The sequence below is a fragment of the Cydia fagiglandana genome, chromosome 10 (genome assembly GCF_963556715.1).
Source record: "Cydia fagiglandana chromosome 10, ilCydFagi1.1, whole genome shotgun sequence".
In the NCBI taxonomy this organism is placed as follows: domain Eukaryota; kingdom Metazoa; phylum Arthropoda; class Insecta; order Lepidoptera; family Tortricidae; genus Cydia; species Cydia fagiglandana.
Genome location: NC_085941.1, coordinates 14,259,895 through 14,273,407, shown reverse-complemented (window position 1 = coordinate 14,273,407; position 13,513 = coordinate 14,259,895). Strand labels below are relative to the sequence as shown.

The window sequence follows — 13,513 nt, the reverse complement described above, 5'->3', positions numbered from 1 at the left end:
AATACCTCTCTCTATCACTCTGCCATATTAATGCGACAGACACGGCTGCGCTTCAGTCGCTACGGAGCGTAAACCATTGGCACCTTGGCTAGGCACCCTGGTCATCTGGAAAGCGAAACACATACGGAACGCGTTTCTATTACTCAATAAAGTGGCCAGCTGCAGATTCGGTTTTAAAGTTAACTATACCTAAACCTGGGTGCCTAGCCACGATGCAGGCTAGTAGAGTTCTCTTTCACCTTCAGCAGAACCGGGAGATCCAAACCTACCTACTTTTCATCTAATAATCTCAAGAATCAGTGCATGATTCAAACTTTACCGGTTGCCGTGGTAAGACCTAGGATTTACCATATCGGTGTTGGTAAAAGCCCGAAGTAAACTAGTAAGATTTAACATTTCGGGCTTTTACCGATCGGCATCGGTAAAACCTAGGTTTTACCGGTAAATCCTAGGTTTTGCCGTACTTCGGGCTTTTACAGTAACATATATATAATAATTGCTCGTTTAAAGGTAAGATAACACAAAGGAGAAACAAAAAGAAATTACCTACTCGCACCAGTCTTGAACCCCAATCCTCTTGCACGTAGTTATTTCCACGAACATACCGTTACGCTATTGCAATGCAACATACTTACGTTGTGTGAAATTGTCTACTACAAGGATCACGGAAACACTGTTTGCATGTGTGAGTAATACTAGGAAAAAGCGTGACAGCAACACTCCGTCGAATTAAAAAGGTGGTTTTTGCACAATGAAGTATTCAATGTTTACTTTAATTGTTCAATATTTATTTAAAGAGTGCGCGAAACATACTTTTAAGTATACAAATACCATGACCATTTCACAAAAAAATAAAACCTGAAATTTTGCAAAAGTGGTGCCATCTAGCGAGAGTTAAGTTTTGAGTAACCTAGGCGAACCACCTTCTCTTCTCGTTTCAGGTTTCGATTATTTCTGGTGTGTGTTTTTTTAAATAACAATAAAACGTACACGCCCACAGTTTGTTTATAAGTCTCATACAAAGTATTCTCATAAAACAATTATCATCCAAAATATTTGCCTAAGACTGGCTTGATTCAAAATATAATGGCACATAGATGCAGATATGTCTTCGAGTTGATTTTGAACTAAGTTTGAGAGCTTTTGGATTAAATTGGGAGATTTTACGGTCCTGCCCGTTTTCATTGCCCTCCAGTATAGTAAGGTAGTTTAAACAAGACCGAAGTGATCCCATAAGTGTTCCGTAAACAAAGTTTTGTATGGAACACTAACTAGTGATAAAAGTGGTAAAGTTACCAAAGGAGAATCCACTTGTACTAATTTGACTTTAGAAAATTGGAAAAGCAATTATTTTTGTGATGGAGTAAAACAGAGATCACAGGTAATAAGAAAATAACAAATAAAATATGTTTCAATTACAAGAATTGGACACCCACACATGCCCCCAACCTTTACAACTTGCAACGCCAAGACGGGGTCGAGTCGAGGCCGAGGTAAATACAACATTATTTGAAATCTCGGTTTTTTTATAAATAGGCACTAGTTATCTACTTTAAGGCCTGTGCACACCGGCTGCGTGTGCGTGACGTGCACGTGCGCGTGCGGCGTTGTAGTATACAGATCCTTACGAGAGATGGCACACCGCTTGCGTGACGTGTGCGTGTGCGGCTCCAACATTTTAGAGCACGCATACGCGCACGTCACGCACACGCAAGCCGGTGTGGCTCGGCCTTAATTGTTTGAAATAGAGTATTTATCTCTGCTAGTAGCAGTTGTGAACTCTGGAAAAGAGCAATGACGCGTATATACGTACAAAAGAAGGTTTTTCTAAAATTAGGTAAGTATATGAGCGGATAATGCAAGTTCAAAAATGTATTGTACAAGCGTATTGACGCGTCTTAATTCTTGGAGATGTTATGTAAAACTAACCAGTCCATTATTGAGTTATTTAATTTACGTATTGGGAACGTGCGAAGTCGGTGGATATTGTTATGACCTCGCAGTCGCAGTGCGTCTCGCGCGCACCAAAGAGCGTGAGCGATCGTATCACTTCCAAATCCAAACCATAACAGATTTTATTTGTATACCACTCCGGGAGCCCGTTTTAGGTTTAACAACTTGTTACGGTTTTGATACGACCTTGAAAATCGCAAACGCTCATTAAGTAGGTGGCCATTTTCATTTAACTTGTACAAGTTAAGCGCGACTTAAGTCGTGTTTCAGTAACGTTTAACCTTTACATTCCTGACAAAATGTATGGGATTTGACATTGACCGTCAGTTTTGTAACGATTGCTAACCGGCTGTTAAAGGTGTTCAATTAAGTGAAAACGCCCAGGTACAAGGGAAAAGGAAAAAAGTCGTGCTTGAGATGCGCGCCAATACATCGTCGAGGTCGTATCAAAACCAGTTCATACCCGTATCAAGTTGTTTAATCTGAATCGACCTCCAGATCTTTATTAACTGACCAATGCAACGTGAGAACGTGACGCTCTGCCCGATCCGAATTTTAAGATAGGTAAATTAATGGATCTAGAAACGATGTGGATATTAGATGTGTCAGTGTCAAAAGTGACGATTTTGTTTGAAGAAACGTCACATTTGACACTAACATATCTAATCCATATCGTTTCTAGATCTATTAACTAACATATGTTAAAGTTCGAATCGGGCCCGCTATCTTCTTATTGTCTAAATAAGTTGCCGTCGGAAGGTATTTCTTTATCATGCCTTATTCTAACTACACACGGACTGTGTATGGAGATGTAGGTATGTATTTGCGATAGTCAGCGGTGAGAAACCGAGAAACTATTTAAATAAGTATTGAATTTAATATTGGATGGATGTTTCTGGAAGTCAAAAAAGAATATTTTGTAACTTACGCTGATTAAAATAGTTCAGTGCTTCTGTTAACCTACAGCGTTAGATCTGAAACTGCAACAAAGCGAATAAAGTTTTGTATGCATCCTAACAGAACAAAGCTCATGTCTCCGTAAATAACGACTAATGTTATCTCAGAACGTATGCGAGCCTGTTTCTCCTACTCCTACATTGTTGCGGCAGTGCTCTAAATGTCACCCTCGTTAAGAATTGTTTCTGCCAAATACCTGTTTTGAGTAAGTAAAACAACCCGCTCAAATAAATGAACAAAACTGAAATTGAGACGTCGAGTTGAGTTGTCGAGGGTCGCTCATTAGACCGTGTTCAGCGGAAAATGTGAAATAAAATAAGGATTTCAGTTTATAACTCCCTTATGGACGTATTTACAAACAACGAACCAAATTTTTTGCTGTATTTGGTCGTGTGTATCTTTCCTCATTTCGCTAAAGTCTACAAGCTGCAATATTTTCTTGAGTTACCTCTTTATACGAATTCGACACACTTAATCGTGTCGGTCAAAGTTTTACAACTAATAAATACAAACATCGACATATCTATGTATAAATTTGTTTCATTTGATTTAATTTTTGTATTTTTGTAGGTACCTGAAGCGGTGGTAGCCGAGTGGATATGACGTCCGACTTTCAATCCGGATATCGGGGGCTCAAATCCTGGCTCGTACCAATGAGTTTTTCAGAACTTATGTACGGAATATCATTTGATATTTACATTTACGAGTACCCCTAGCTTTTCGGTGTAGGAAAAAGTAGTGATGTGCCGTGGGAATTTCCCGGGAACAAGGAATATTCCCATATGGGAAATTTCCCGGTGTTCCCGGGAATATTTCCCAAACAGGGGAATATTGAAACATAGATTAAGTGTAAGTATTAAAATTTTAATTAAAGCTAGCTATACGACAAGTAACTGCGTTTAGTAACATAAAGTTACCAAAAATCGTAAAATGAAAAGTGACTTCCCAAATAATGTAATGCAAATACATTCACAAGAACCGTCCTTAACAGTCGTATGTAGAAGAGTTTCTAGGTAAAAAGCTTACGGAACTCCACTATTCTTATTTAGTACCTAACTTATTTTGACCCTGATTAAACTGTTATGATTTGTATCGATTTTGTTGAATAATGCCGTATTATTGTAAAAAAAAAATATTTTGGCCGGTGAAGAATGGGAATTTTCCCGGGAAGAACGAGAAATTTCCCGGGAGGATAGCGAATTTACGTCAGCGGAAGAGATACAGTTTATAATGTTTTTAAAAAAAGTTTAAGATGCTAGGTAAGTGTTGACTGAATTTCTGATAATAAAATAGTATAAATATGCGCAATTTCAAAATTCCCTTAGTTTCCCTTCATATGGGAAATTTCCCGGGAACGTTTCCGGGAATAATCTCACCAAGGGAATTTTCCTGGAACGGCACATCACTAATCGTGAGGAAACCTGCATACACCTGCGAAGAAATTCAAAGGTAATTTTTCTTTGCCCTGCCATTTAACCTGGCTTTTATTTGGATGTTAACATCGGAATGTCTTTTCAATAATTGATTTGCAAATCGGAACCAGCAAAGCCACCGTGAAGTGTGGCACTGTGTCTGAGAATTTGAGTCAATTGACTCAATTCAAATATTGGTCGTGTTACAATCCAAATCAGCCTGTTCCCTATTTATCCTTTGTTTAACAATTCGTAGTGGTATTCGTATTTATGGATACGTATGTTATGCGGTTACAATAATTAGGATAGTTTTGTAATAGGTAATCAGTTAGTTACGCTTTATAATATATCAATAATACGTCAAAAGGATTCGTCAGCATGACATTCGAAATGTTATAATGTTAATAACTAAACAAACCGCTTCACAAATTGACTGGTGTGGACCGACAGAAAATATATAAATAAATACAAGGTAAAAACAACTTTATTACCGAATGCCCCTTTTTGCTTTTGTAAGTAATGTGTATTAATAGAAATTTGTTATTTGCAGTTTCATTACTTAGCTAAGAATGAATGAACAAACTCCGTTGTCAATGTTGCAGTTCAATGAGAATAAGAATTAACACACATATTAGTTACACCCCAAATTCGCCTTTAGTTTACTACCTACTTACATAACTTCGCCTTAACTAACATTAAATCATAATTTCAGTATCAGTATAATTTGGGCGTTTATTAGGTTATTTAATTCAATATTAAGGATTTGGAAAAAGTTTTAGTAAACAATGACTAGGCGAAGACTGGGACGGGTGAATAAATCAGGTTATTTACATTTTTTTCCAAAAAACTTTATAATTTGTATTGTTTCCTGTAATGAGGTGTGCAATAAAGAGTATTTTTATTCTATTGTATTTTACGCAGCTCTATTTATTCCTGGTGAATACTTATTGTTGGTAAAATTATTCTTTTAATATTTTACTTGGGCGATATTCGTCACCCGTTGGTGAAGTTAGTGTTCTAGAACGATATATTCAACCAACCCTAATTTCCAATGAATTCTAACATTAATAAATTTATTTTACCAAAATATTAAAGTGGAATCGGTTTTCAATGCTGAATAAGTTAGGATTTAACGCCTTTTTAGGGTTCCGTAGCCAAATGGCAAAAAAAACGGAACCCTTATAGATTCGTCATGTCTGTCTGTCTGTCTGTCTGTCTGTCTGTCTGTCTGTCTGTCTGTCTGTCTGTCCGTCCGTATGTCACAGCCACTTTTTTCCGAAAGTATAAGTACTATACTGTTGAAACTTGGTGAGTAGATGTATTCTGTGAACCGCATTAAGATTTTCATACAAAAATAGAAAAAAACAATAAATTTTTAGGGTTCCCCATACATAGAACTGAAACCTTAAATTATTTTTTTCATCAAACCCATACGTGTGGGATATCTATGGATAGGTCTTCAAAAATGATATTGAGGTTTCTAATATAATTTTCTTCTAAACTGAATAGTTTGCGCGAGAGACACTTCCAAAGTGGTAAAATGTGTGTCCCCCCCCTGTAACTTCTAAAATAAGAGAATGATAAACCTAAAAAAAATATATGATGTACATTACCATGGAAACTTCCACCGAAAATTGGTTTGAACAAGATTTGGTAAGTACCTAGTTTTTTTTTAATACGTCAATAACCGTAAACCCCAATTTTATTATGTTACTTGCTGTTACGGAACCCTTCATGGGCGATTCCGACTCGCACTTGGCCGCTTTTTAAACTGTACACAATTACATTCAAGAGGGCCTACAGCTAACTTTTTTACTTTATAAGTACATAGGGTCGATTGCACCAAACCGTCTGACACCATTAATTAAAGCGTTCGCTAAATTTTATTGTATGGGATGTTTCTTATATCTCTGCTGCGTGACGTGGATCAGCAGACGTAAATTTTATAGCATTTTTGGTGCAGCCGAGTCGTGTTAACAGAATTGGTATAGATAATTCCAACTGAAATGGTAAATTAACATTAACGTACCTAATTAACACTAATTAATCATTAGGATTGAAATTGTTTATACCAATTCCGTTAACACCACTCCGCTGCACCGAAAATGCTATAATTTACGATATCTGTTGATCAGTCTGTAAACTGTGCTTGGTGCAACTGGCACGTAGTGTTTAATAGTTATTTGTTTCACTCGGGGGCAAAGTTGTTGTTTAACCGCTCGTGCTAATATTGATACCCGAGCAAGCGAAAGATTCCAAAATTGAACCACGAGCGTAGCGAGTGGTTCAAAAAATGGAATCTTGAGCATTGCGAGGGTTTCAAAGCACGAGGGTTAAACAAAATTTGCCCCCGAGTGAAACACAAAATTTTTCACCACACCAACCTGAAGCAAATATTAAATGTAAAATATCAAACAAAATCAAACCAAATCAAATCCAAATGAATGTTATTAAATATTTATCATCCAAAACCATAATTTAAAAGTCATTTCTACCAGCAAACATAAGAAACCAACTCAAAATTTGCATTTGATTACTTTGTCTCACATGTGAATAAAATGCAACTTTGCTATCAGTTTTAGAAGTGCAAAGTAAGCCTTTCTGAGCTGGTGTGGTGAAAACAAATAGATTCACGCTTATTAACCCGTATAATGCAATTTTGAGGAAGAAACACGCTCTAAGTCAGTTTTGACACCGTCAATGACTCATCGTAAGGTCACCTGCAATAATTTGTTACTCTTCGAAGGCCGCAAAAATGTGACACGCTGTTATTGCTCTACAAATAAGATATTTTTGCGGCTTTCGTTGTGTAACATATTATTGCAAGTGACTGTACGGATGTCGGATAGGTGCTAGAATCTACATTCAAATACTTTGGCCCTGCCCTATAACGCGTGCAATGTCAATATCAAAATAAATAAATATTATAGGACAATTTTACACAGATCGACCTGAAACTTAACTGTATTCGACATGTTATGAAGCGGATAGCATTAGGTACCTATACATCTTAAAAGACATTGGACGAATGTATAAGTATGGTAATTATTTAACTTCGTTATTGTTATCCACGGTGTTTTCTCGCTTCTTCAATAAATATATTCAAATAATACATATTTAAATGAAATACCTTATAATATATAATCTATGACTTAAGGGAACCAATTATCTCGCAAAGCATAGGCTTTAACGGTACCAAGCTAGTTAGCAGCCGGGGTCGTGACGGCCGGTAACAGCCTGTCTCCGGTACTCTGTCACGCTGTAATTGCTCTTAGGTACCTACGTCTTTATTAAACGTGGTCATCGCTGACGCTTATAGTAGTTACAAAATTGGTGTGTAGTTTAAGTTCTGTTTGTCTGTAGGTACCTATTTTATTTTTTCATTTCTCATGCTCTTGTTGTTCTAAAGGGGCCCACTGATTAACAGTCCGCCGGACGGTATCGGCCTGTCAGTTGTTCGGAACTGTCAAAATTTTATTCTAACTGACGGGGCGATACCGTCTGGCGGACTGTTAATCAGTGGGCCACTTGAGACATGAGGCCGGCCTGCTCGAGGCAAGAGAAACAATATGTGGATTCCATAAAAGTGTTCCCCCGGTGATAGTCTTATCCCACCTTACCTTATCTGTAGAATACAGATAAGGCCCTTGCCTTGGTATAAGAATTTTTCATTTAAGCCTAATTTTTTTTTAATTTTTTTGGTATGTAATTGTAGTAGTTGAATTCTTTACAAGTAATGTTGCTTAATTTCCTGCAAGTTTGAAAAAAAATTGCCCCATAGAAATTAGAAAATCTTTTCAGCCTTTAATCACCCAGTTTAAATATGTAATCCCAACAGAGCGAAAACGAACTGTTTCTTTCTCCAACTTCTTTTCTTATCCGACGGCACGTATAAGGTGAGTTTCCGGTACTACTTTACGATGTTCAAATAACTCTGACGTCTATTATTTACCTATAATTTCTATTATTTTATTTGCCCATTGTTTCGTATACTAGTAGGTATCCTATATAATATACGTTAATGGGAAGAAAAAACATATAAAGGATATAATATTAAAACTAAAGTTACAAAGCTAGAAATAAAATAATAAATACAAACTATAAAATATACTTATCTACAAAAAACCAAACCAATTATAAAAAGAACACCCCGTCCAACAGGTCGGACTGCGGCATATATCACGAACAAAATTTTCAATTAAATATGTTACGTTTAGATGAGTAGGTATTAAACATGATTAATTAAAACCTTTGTATTTGTGACAGAAATTATACTAGTAACTTATAGACCGACTAAGTAGTTGTTCGTCGTTATATAATTATGTAATTATAACTTATAATTATATCAGGCACATTGTAAAGAAGTCGCATAGCTAATGATGATGTTCGATGTATTTCTCTGCGTGAAAAATGGCATCCAAAGTCGGCGTAACAAAAACAATAAGTTTGTGCGCAAATTAGTGAATTAATGAAGAGCAGTGCATTTTTTTTCATAAGTTTCCTTTGATCATTTTGGTTGCAAGAATTTTTGAAAGTTAAAATTCAAGGAATAAATAAGAATGTTTTTTGTTTTATTCGTTAAATTCACTAATTTGCCTTATTTTCATAATTTGCTTTTGCTGACGCTTTGAATACACTAGGTACTTATTCGATATGCCTGAATGTGGCTAGGCCAACGTTAAAAACGTTACCGTTTGAACGATATGATGGTGAATGGTCGCTAGTCAAGTCATGTTAATCAAATTTTTAAGGTGTGTTTTAAACACCTATAGTTCGTTTTTTTTAGCATTAGAAAGAACTTCGCAGAAGTAAGCTTGTGGTTCCAAATCCTGCACTTTTAGCGGTAATAATTTGAAGTAAATTATATGTATTGACCATGCTACATTAGATAATTAAATAATTATTAACAATTAAAGAGCCTGATAAAAACTGTACGCTTGCTTCTGTGGAGTTCTTTCTAATGCTAAAAAAACCAACTATATGTTCATGTCATTTTTTTCTATCGAGCAAATGTTAAAAAATCAGGCTTCGAATTAATGAAGTTACTAGAGAAAGGCCTGCTATTCATATTTTTTGGCAGCCTTATTATGATCTAAAAACAGCGCTACGATTTTTCAAAAACTGCTAGCGAAACCTACTGCACCATACCTACAAAGCGTTTTAAAATGCCGAATGCCGCATGAAATAGGTAGCCGGGTTTTGTAGTTAGTAGCGGTAACATTCACCGAGTTCAATCATAAGATTATAACCAAGTTGAACCTTTGCTAAACACACAAGAACTTCTCGAAGCGCTAGAACTCCGATCATTACTTAAGTAAGGGAAATGCTAAAAGTACCTACAATACAATACTCTTTATTATATACCTCACATTGTCTTTAACGCGTTAAACAAGTTATAATTGTAGATTCTACTTTTAATATTAATATTTAAAGATGTCCCTAACTCTCAAATATCTTCCAATTTGTACGAGTAGATAAAATTTTACTACTAGCCTGGTTTTTGCAATGGCTTTGATTAATTAAGATACGATAATTACCGACTGATTCGTGGGCAGAATGCAGCACCTACTTTTTACTCTTTTTAGTGTACCTATATTAAGTTTGTATTGTCATTTTTTGATACCTACTTCGGCGTTGGCAAACAAGAGAACTTCCGACCTGGGGCCTATTGCATAGTCAAATAGAAGCCAATACTATTAGTGATTTTACATACAAAATGCCTATATTATGCAATACGCCCCAGATGGTAAATGGCCAAGGCCTTAGCATCCTATAGAATTCCTATAACTAGCGGCGCGATTCGGGAAATGATTTAGAGATTCACTAGATATGAAATAGTAAAGATGTGTGACGTTCCACGACAAAAGGTACCTTTGCCCCGGATGAATATTGGAGCGGCGTTAATAATAACGTAAGCACCTGCCGCCATAAGGTACCTTTTGCTATGGAACGTCACATATCTTTACTATTTCATATGTAGTGAATCTCTAATACATTTCCGGAATCGCGCCGTAGTGTTCGTCTTGTTACAAATGTAAAAGCTTAACGTAGCGTCAGTAATGACTTTCCATAGATTTTCTAGTTTCTAGGTTCGAAATTTTCTATTTTATACCTAATAATCACCCATTCAAGCGTTGAAACATCTTGTGAAGCAATTGAAGCAATGTCAAACCCATTACCAATAGCCTTATTTGTCACAGTACGGTTAGTTCCGAAATTGCAAAACTATGACGTAACACTTGATTACACTTTTATTGAATCGTAGGCACTTATATTCATTAGGTAAGTGGACGAATATTTTGCTACTATTCAGAAAATATATCATGTGATAATTTATTGCGGCTGGATAAAAATAAATCAACGTGCAAGAACACGATATATTAAAATATTCATTTCTGTAGGTATAGAGTAATATATTATGTTGAGAAAAGATTTGGGATCCTAATAAATTATTAAAATTTTACTATTATTGTATTAGAATGATGATATAAAAAAACAATACCGGTTTAGCATAAAAAGTTTTTTTGATAAATCAACATTTAAGAACAATATGGCAACAATATTACAGATTTTAACAAACACTAGGCAAACCAAAATTATGTTAAATTTAAACTTGCTAACCATTTATCTTCCTTCAGTTTTATATTTTTAGCTCCACTCATACCGAGTCCAAAGGGTGCACTAGCAGAGGTTCGCAAGTAGTATAAACCGCGAGTTGTGGACGACGATCCGTAACCAAGCACTGCAAAATCGTTATCTTCACATTTGTTGATTATAAAAGATTGCCAGTTCACACATTTAACACCAACTATAGTTTTTGGTCTCCTAATACTTTCTGTGAATAGTTGAGCTGCGCGCAAATGACTGCACGAGGGTGACATACATCCTGGTTGGTTTGGGCCTCCGCCATTAACATAAAAGTCTGCGTGGCCCAGAGGTTCGATTACACCTTGCACTAGTCTATTTGAATGCACCACGTCAACATAGTTAGCGTCCAATTTGTCCAATCTCTGGTCAGCATAAGCGTACGAGAAGCACGGGCCGGCTGGATCCAATCCAGTAATGCGGCCCAAATTATGGCCTTTGTACCGTCGGAAATACTTCCCCGCCCATCCGGCGATGTGCGCCCCGAGACTGATGCCGACAAGATGAAAATCCTGCGAATTGGCTCCGAACTTTTCCAAATTGGCCAAAAGATTAGCGAGCCGTTTTCCAACCAAACGCGAGTTGTGTACGGAAAATATATAACCCTTATTGATCAGTTCCTCTGCGTCGATCATTATAACATTAAACATAGCTTTGTCATTGTACGCTTTAGCCATGTCTAGTGGCACTTGAGACTGAGAGCTATCTCTGTATCCGTGGATGATCACCTTGGTCTGTTTACTGATATCAAACATGAAGCCCGTTGTCAAGGCTTTGAACGATTCATCAATAGGATATGTCTTCATCTCGTTTCCATTGAGCCAAACAATCTTCATTGTTTTAACTAGTTCATTATTCGCATTCATCGAACTGTACCGAAGATCCATAATTGCTCTACCTGAAAAAGACAGGTATGAGTTAAGTACGTAGAATATTAAACTGGACAAATATCACTTGCGAGTATATATATATATCATTAACACTCACATGCACCAGATAGTTTAATGTAGATGTTTTCAGCAAACGACAGATTCGAGTCGGCGCTTGGGGTTTGCGCTTGTGACGGCGGTATCAGACACAACACGGCCAGTAGCGGCACAACGACACTGTACTGGTGCATGGCATAGGCCCTGCGGTAACACGGTCACTGTGTCACTGGCAGGCTATCGGAGAAAGGTCTCTCCCGCGGCCGTCCGAGGGAGGGGAGGGGCTATCTAGACCACTTACACGCACCGCCACACTCGCTCTCGGACACTCGTTTCTCCATTACGTAAACGAATGACAATATACACGTACTGCACATTTTTATTTCCAACTGCATATTGCTCAATTAACGGACTTTGTGAAATGGCAAACGCGGCTGACATAACAATATTGTAACATTAATTTGGACTGTTATTTATTTAAAAGCCGCTCCATTGTGTAAATGTATTAAACTTCACTATGTAATACGCCTCTAAAACTAATAACAATAGTTTCTCAATATGCACAGAGATCTTTGTTGGCATATAATAAATAAATAAAAATAAAAAATAAAATAAAAAGCCTTTTATTCCAACTCATTACTAACTAAAGTTTACAAACTAAGGTTACATATAACTTATTTTTAATATTTACATAATACAATTTATATCTATACTTTTTATTTGAATGAGCGGACCTCCTCGTGAGTAAAGGCCTCTCCCAGTTTGCGCCAGCTCTCTCTGTCTTGAGCCTTGGTGTGCCAGTTGCTAGAGACGTGCTTTGTTATGTCCTCTATCCATCTTGCCTGTGGTCGCCCTTGTCTGCGTTTGCCTGGTGGTCCTTTCCAGAGCGTCGTTCTCTTCGTCCACCTTGTATAAGGTAGCCTAGCTACATGTCCTGCCCATTTCCACTTCATGTTTATGCAATGTTCTAGGGCATCTACGATCTTGGTTTTTTCTCTTATTTCTGAGCTTTTTATTTTGTCTAACCGTTTTATTTTTAATATACTTCGTTCCTGTGCTCTCTGGCCGGTTCTAATTTTTTGTTTAATAACATTTGTGTATGTCCAGGTTTGGCACCCATAGCTTAGACATGGTAGTAAACGGGAGTCGATGACTCTTTTTTTCAGTGGCATCGGTAGAGGGCTTTTTAGAATGTCTTTTAGACTCCAGAATTTACACCATGTTTTTGTGATTCTTCTGTCTAATTCTTTCTCATTTCGATCCTTATCGAATGAAATTTGTTTTCCTAGGTAGATATAGTCTTTCACGTACTCGATTACCTCGTCTTGTATGTGTATTGGTCGTTCTTTTCCGTTTGTTATTATTTTTGTTTTGTTCAAGTTCATTTCCAATCCGATTTCATGGCTAATTGAGTGTAAATTTGATATCATATTTTGCAGTTCCAGTGCGCTGTTCGATAAGATTGCAATATCATCAGCAAAACAAAGGTAACTGAGGTATCTGCCGTTTATGCTGACGCCCTTTCTTTCCCACTTTAGATTTTTCATTATGCTGTGTAGTACGGCAATGAACAGTGTCGGAGAGAGTGGGTCACCCTGCCTCATTTGGTTGGCATATACA

At 36.9% G+C, this 13,513-nt stretch overlaps 1 protein-coding gene across 1 annotated transcript; it reads right to left on the bottom strand.

The window, feature by feature from the left end:
• Positions 1 to 10,916: 10,916 nt before the first annotated feature.
• On the bottom strand, positions 10,917 to 12,352 carry LOC134668237 (phospholipase A1 2-like). Its single transcript, XM_063525732.1, has 2 exons — positions 11,955 to 12,352; positions 10,917 to 11,865 (listed from the first exon to the last, which is right to left on the bottom strand). The coding sequence occupies exons 1-2, from the start codon at positions 12,085 to 12,087 to the stop codon at positions 10,919 to 10,921; spliced, it is 1,080 nt and encodes a 359-aa protein (XP_063381802.1). The 5' UTR covers positions 12,088 to 12,352; the 3' UTR covers positions 10,917 to 10,918.
• Between the last annotated feature and the right edge of the window lie 1,161 nt (positions 12,353 to 13,513).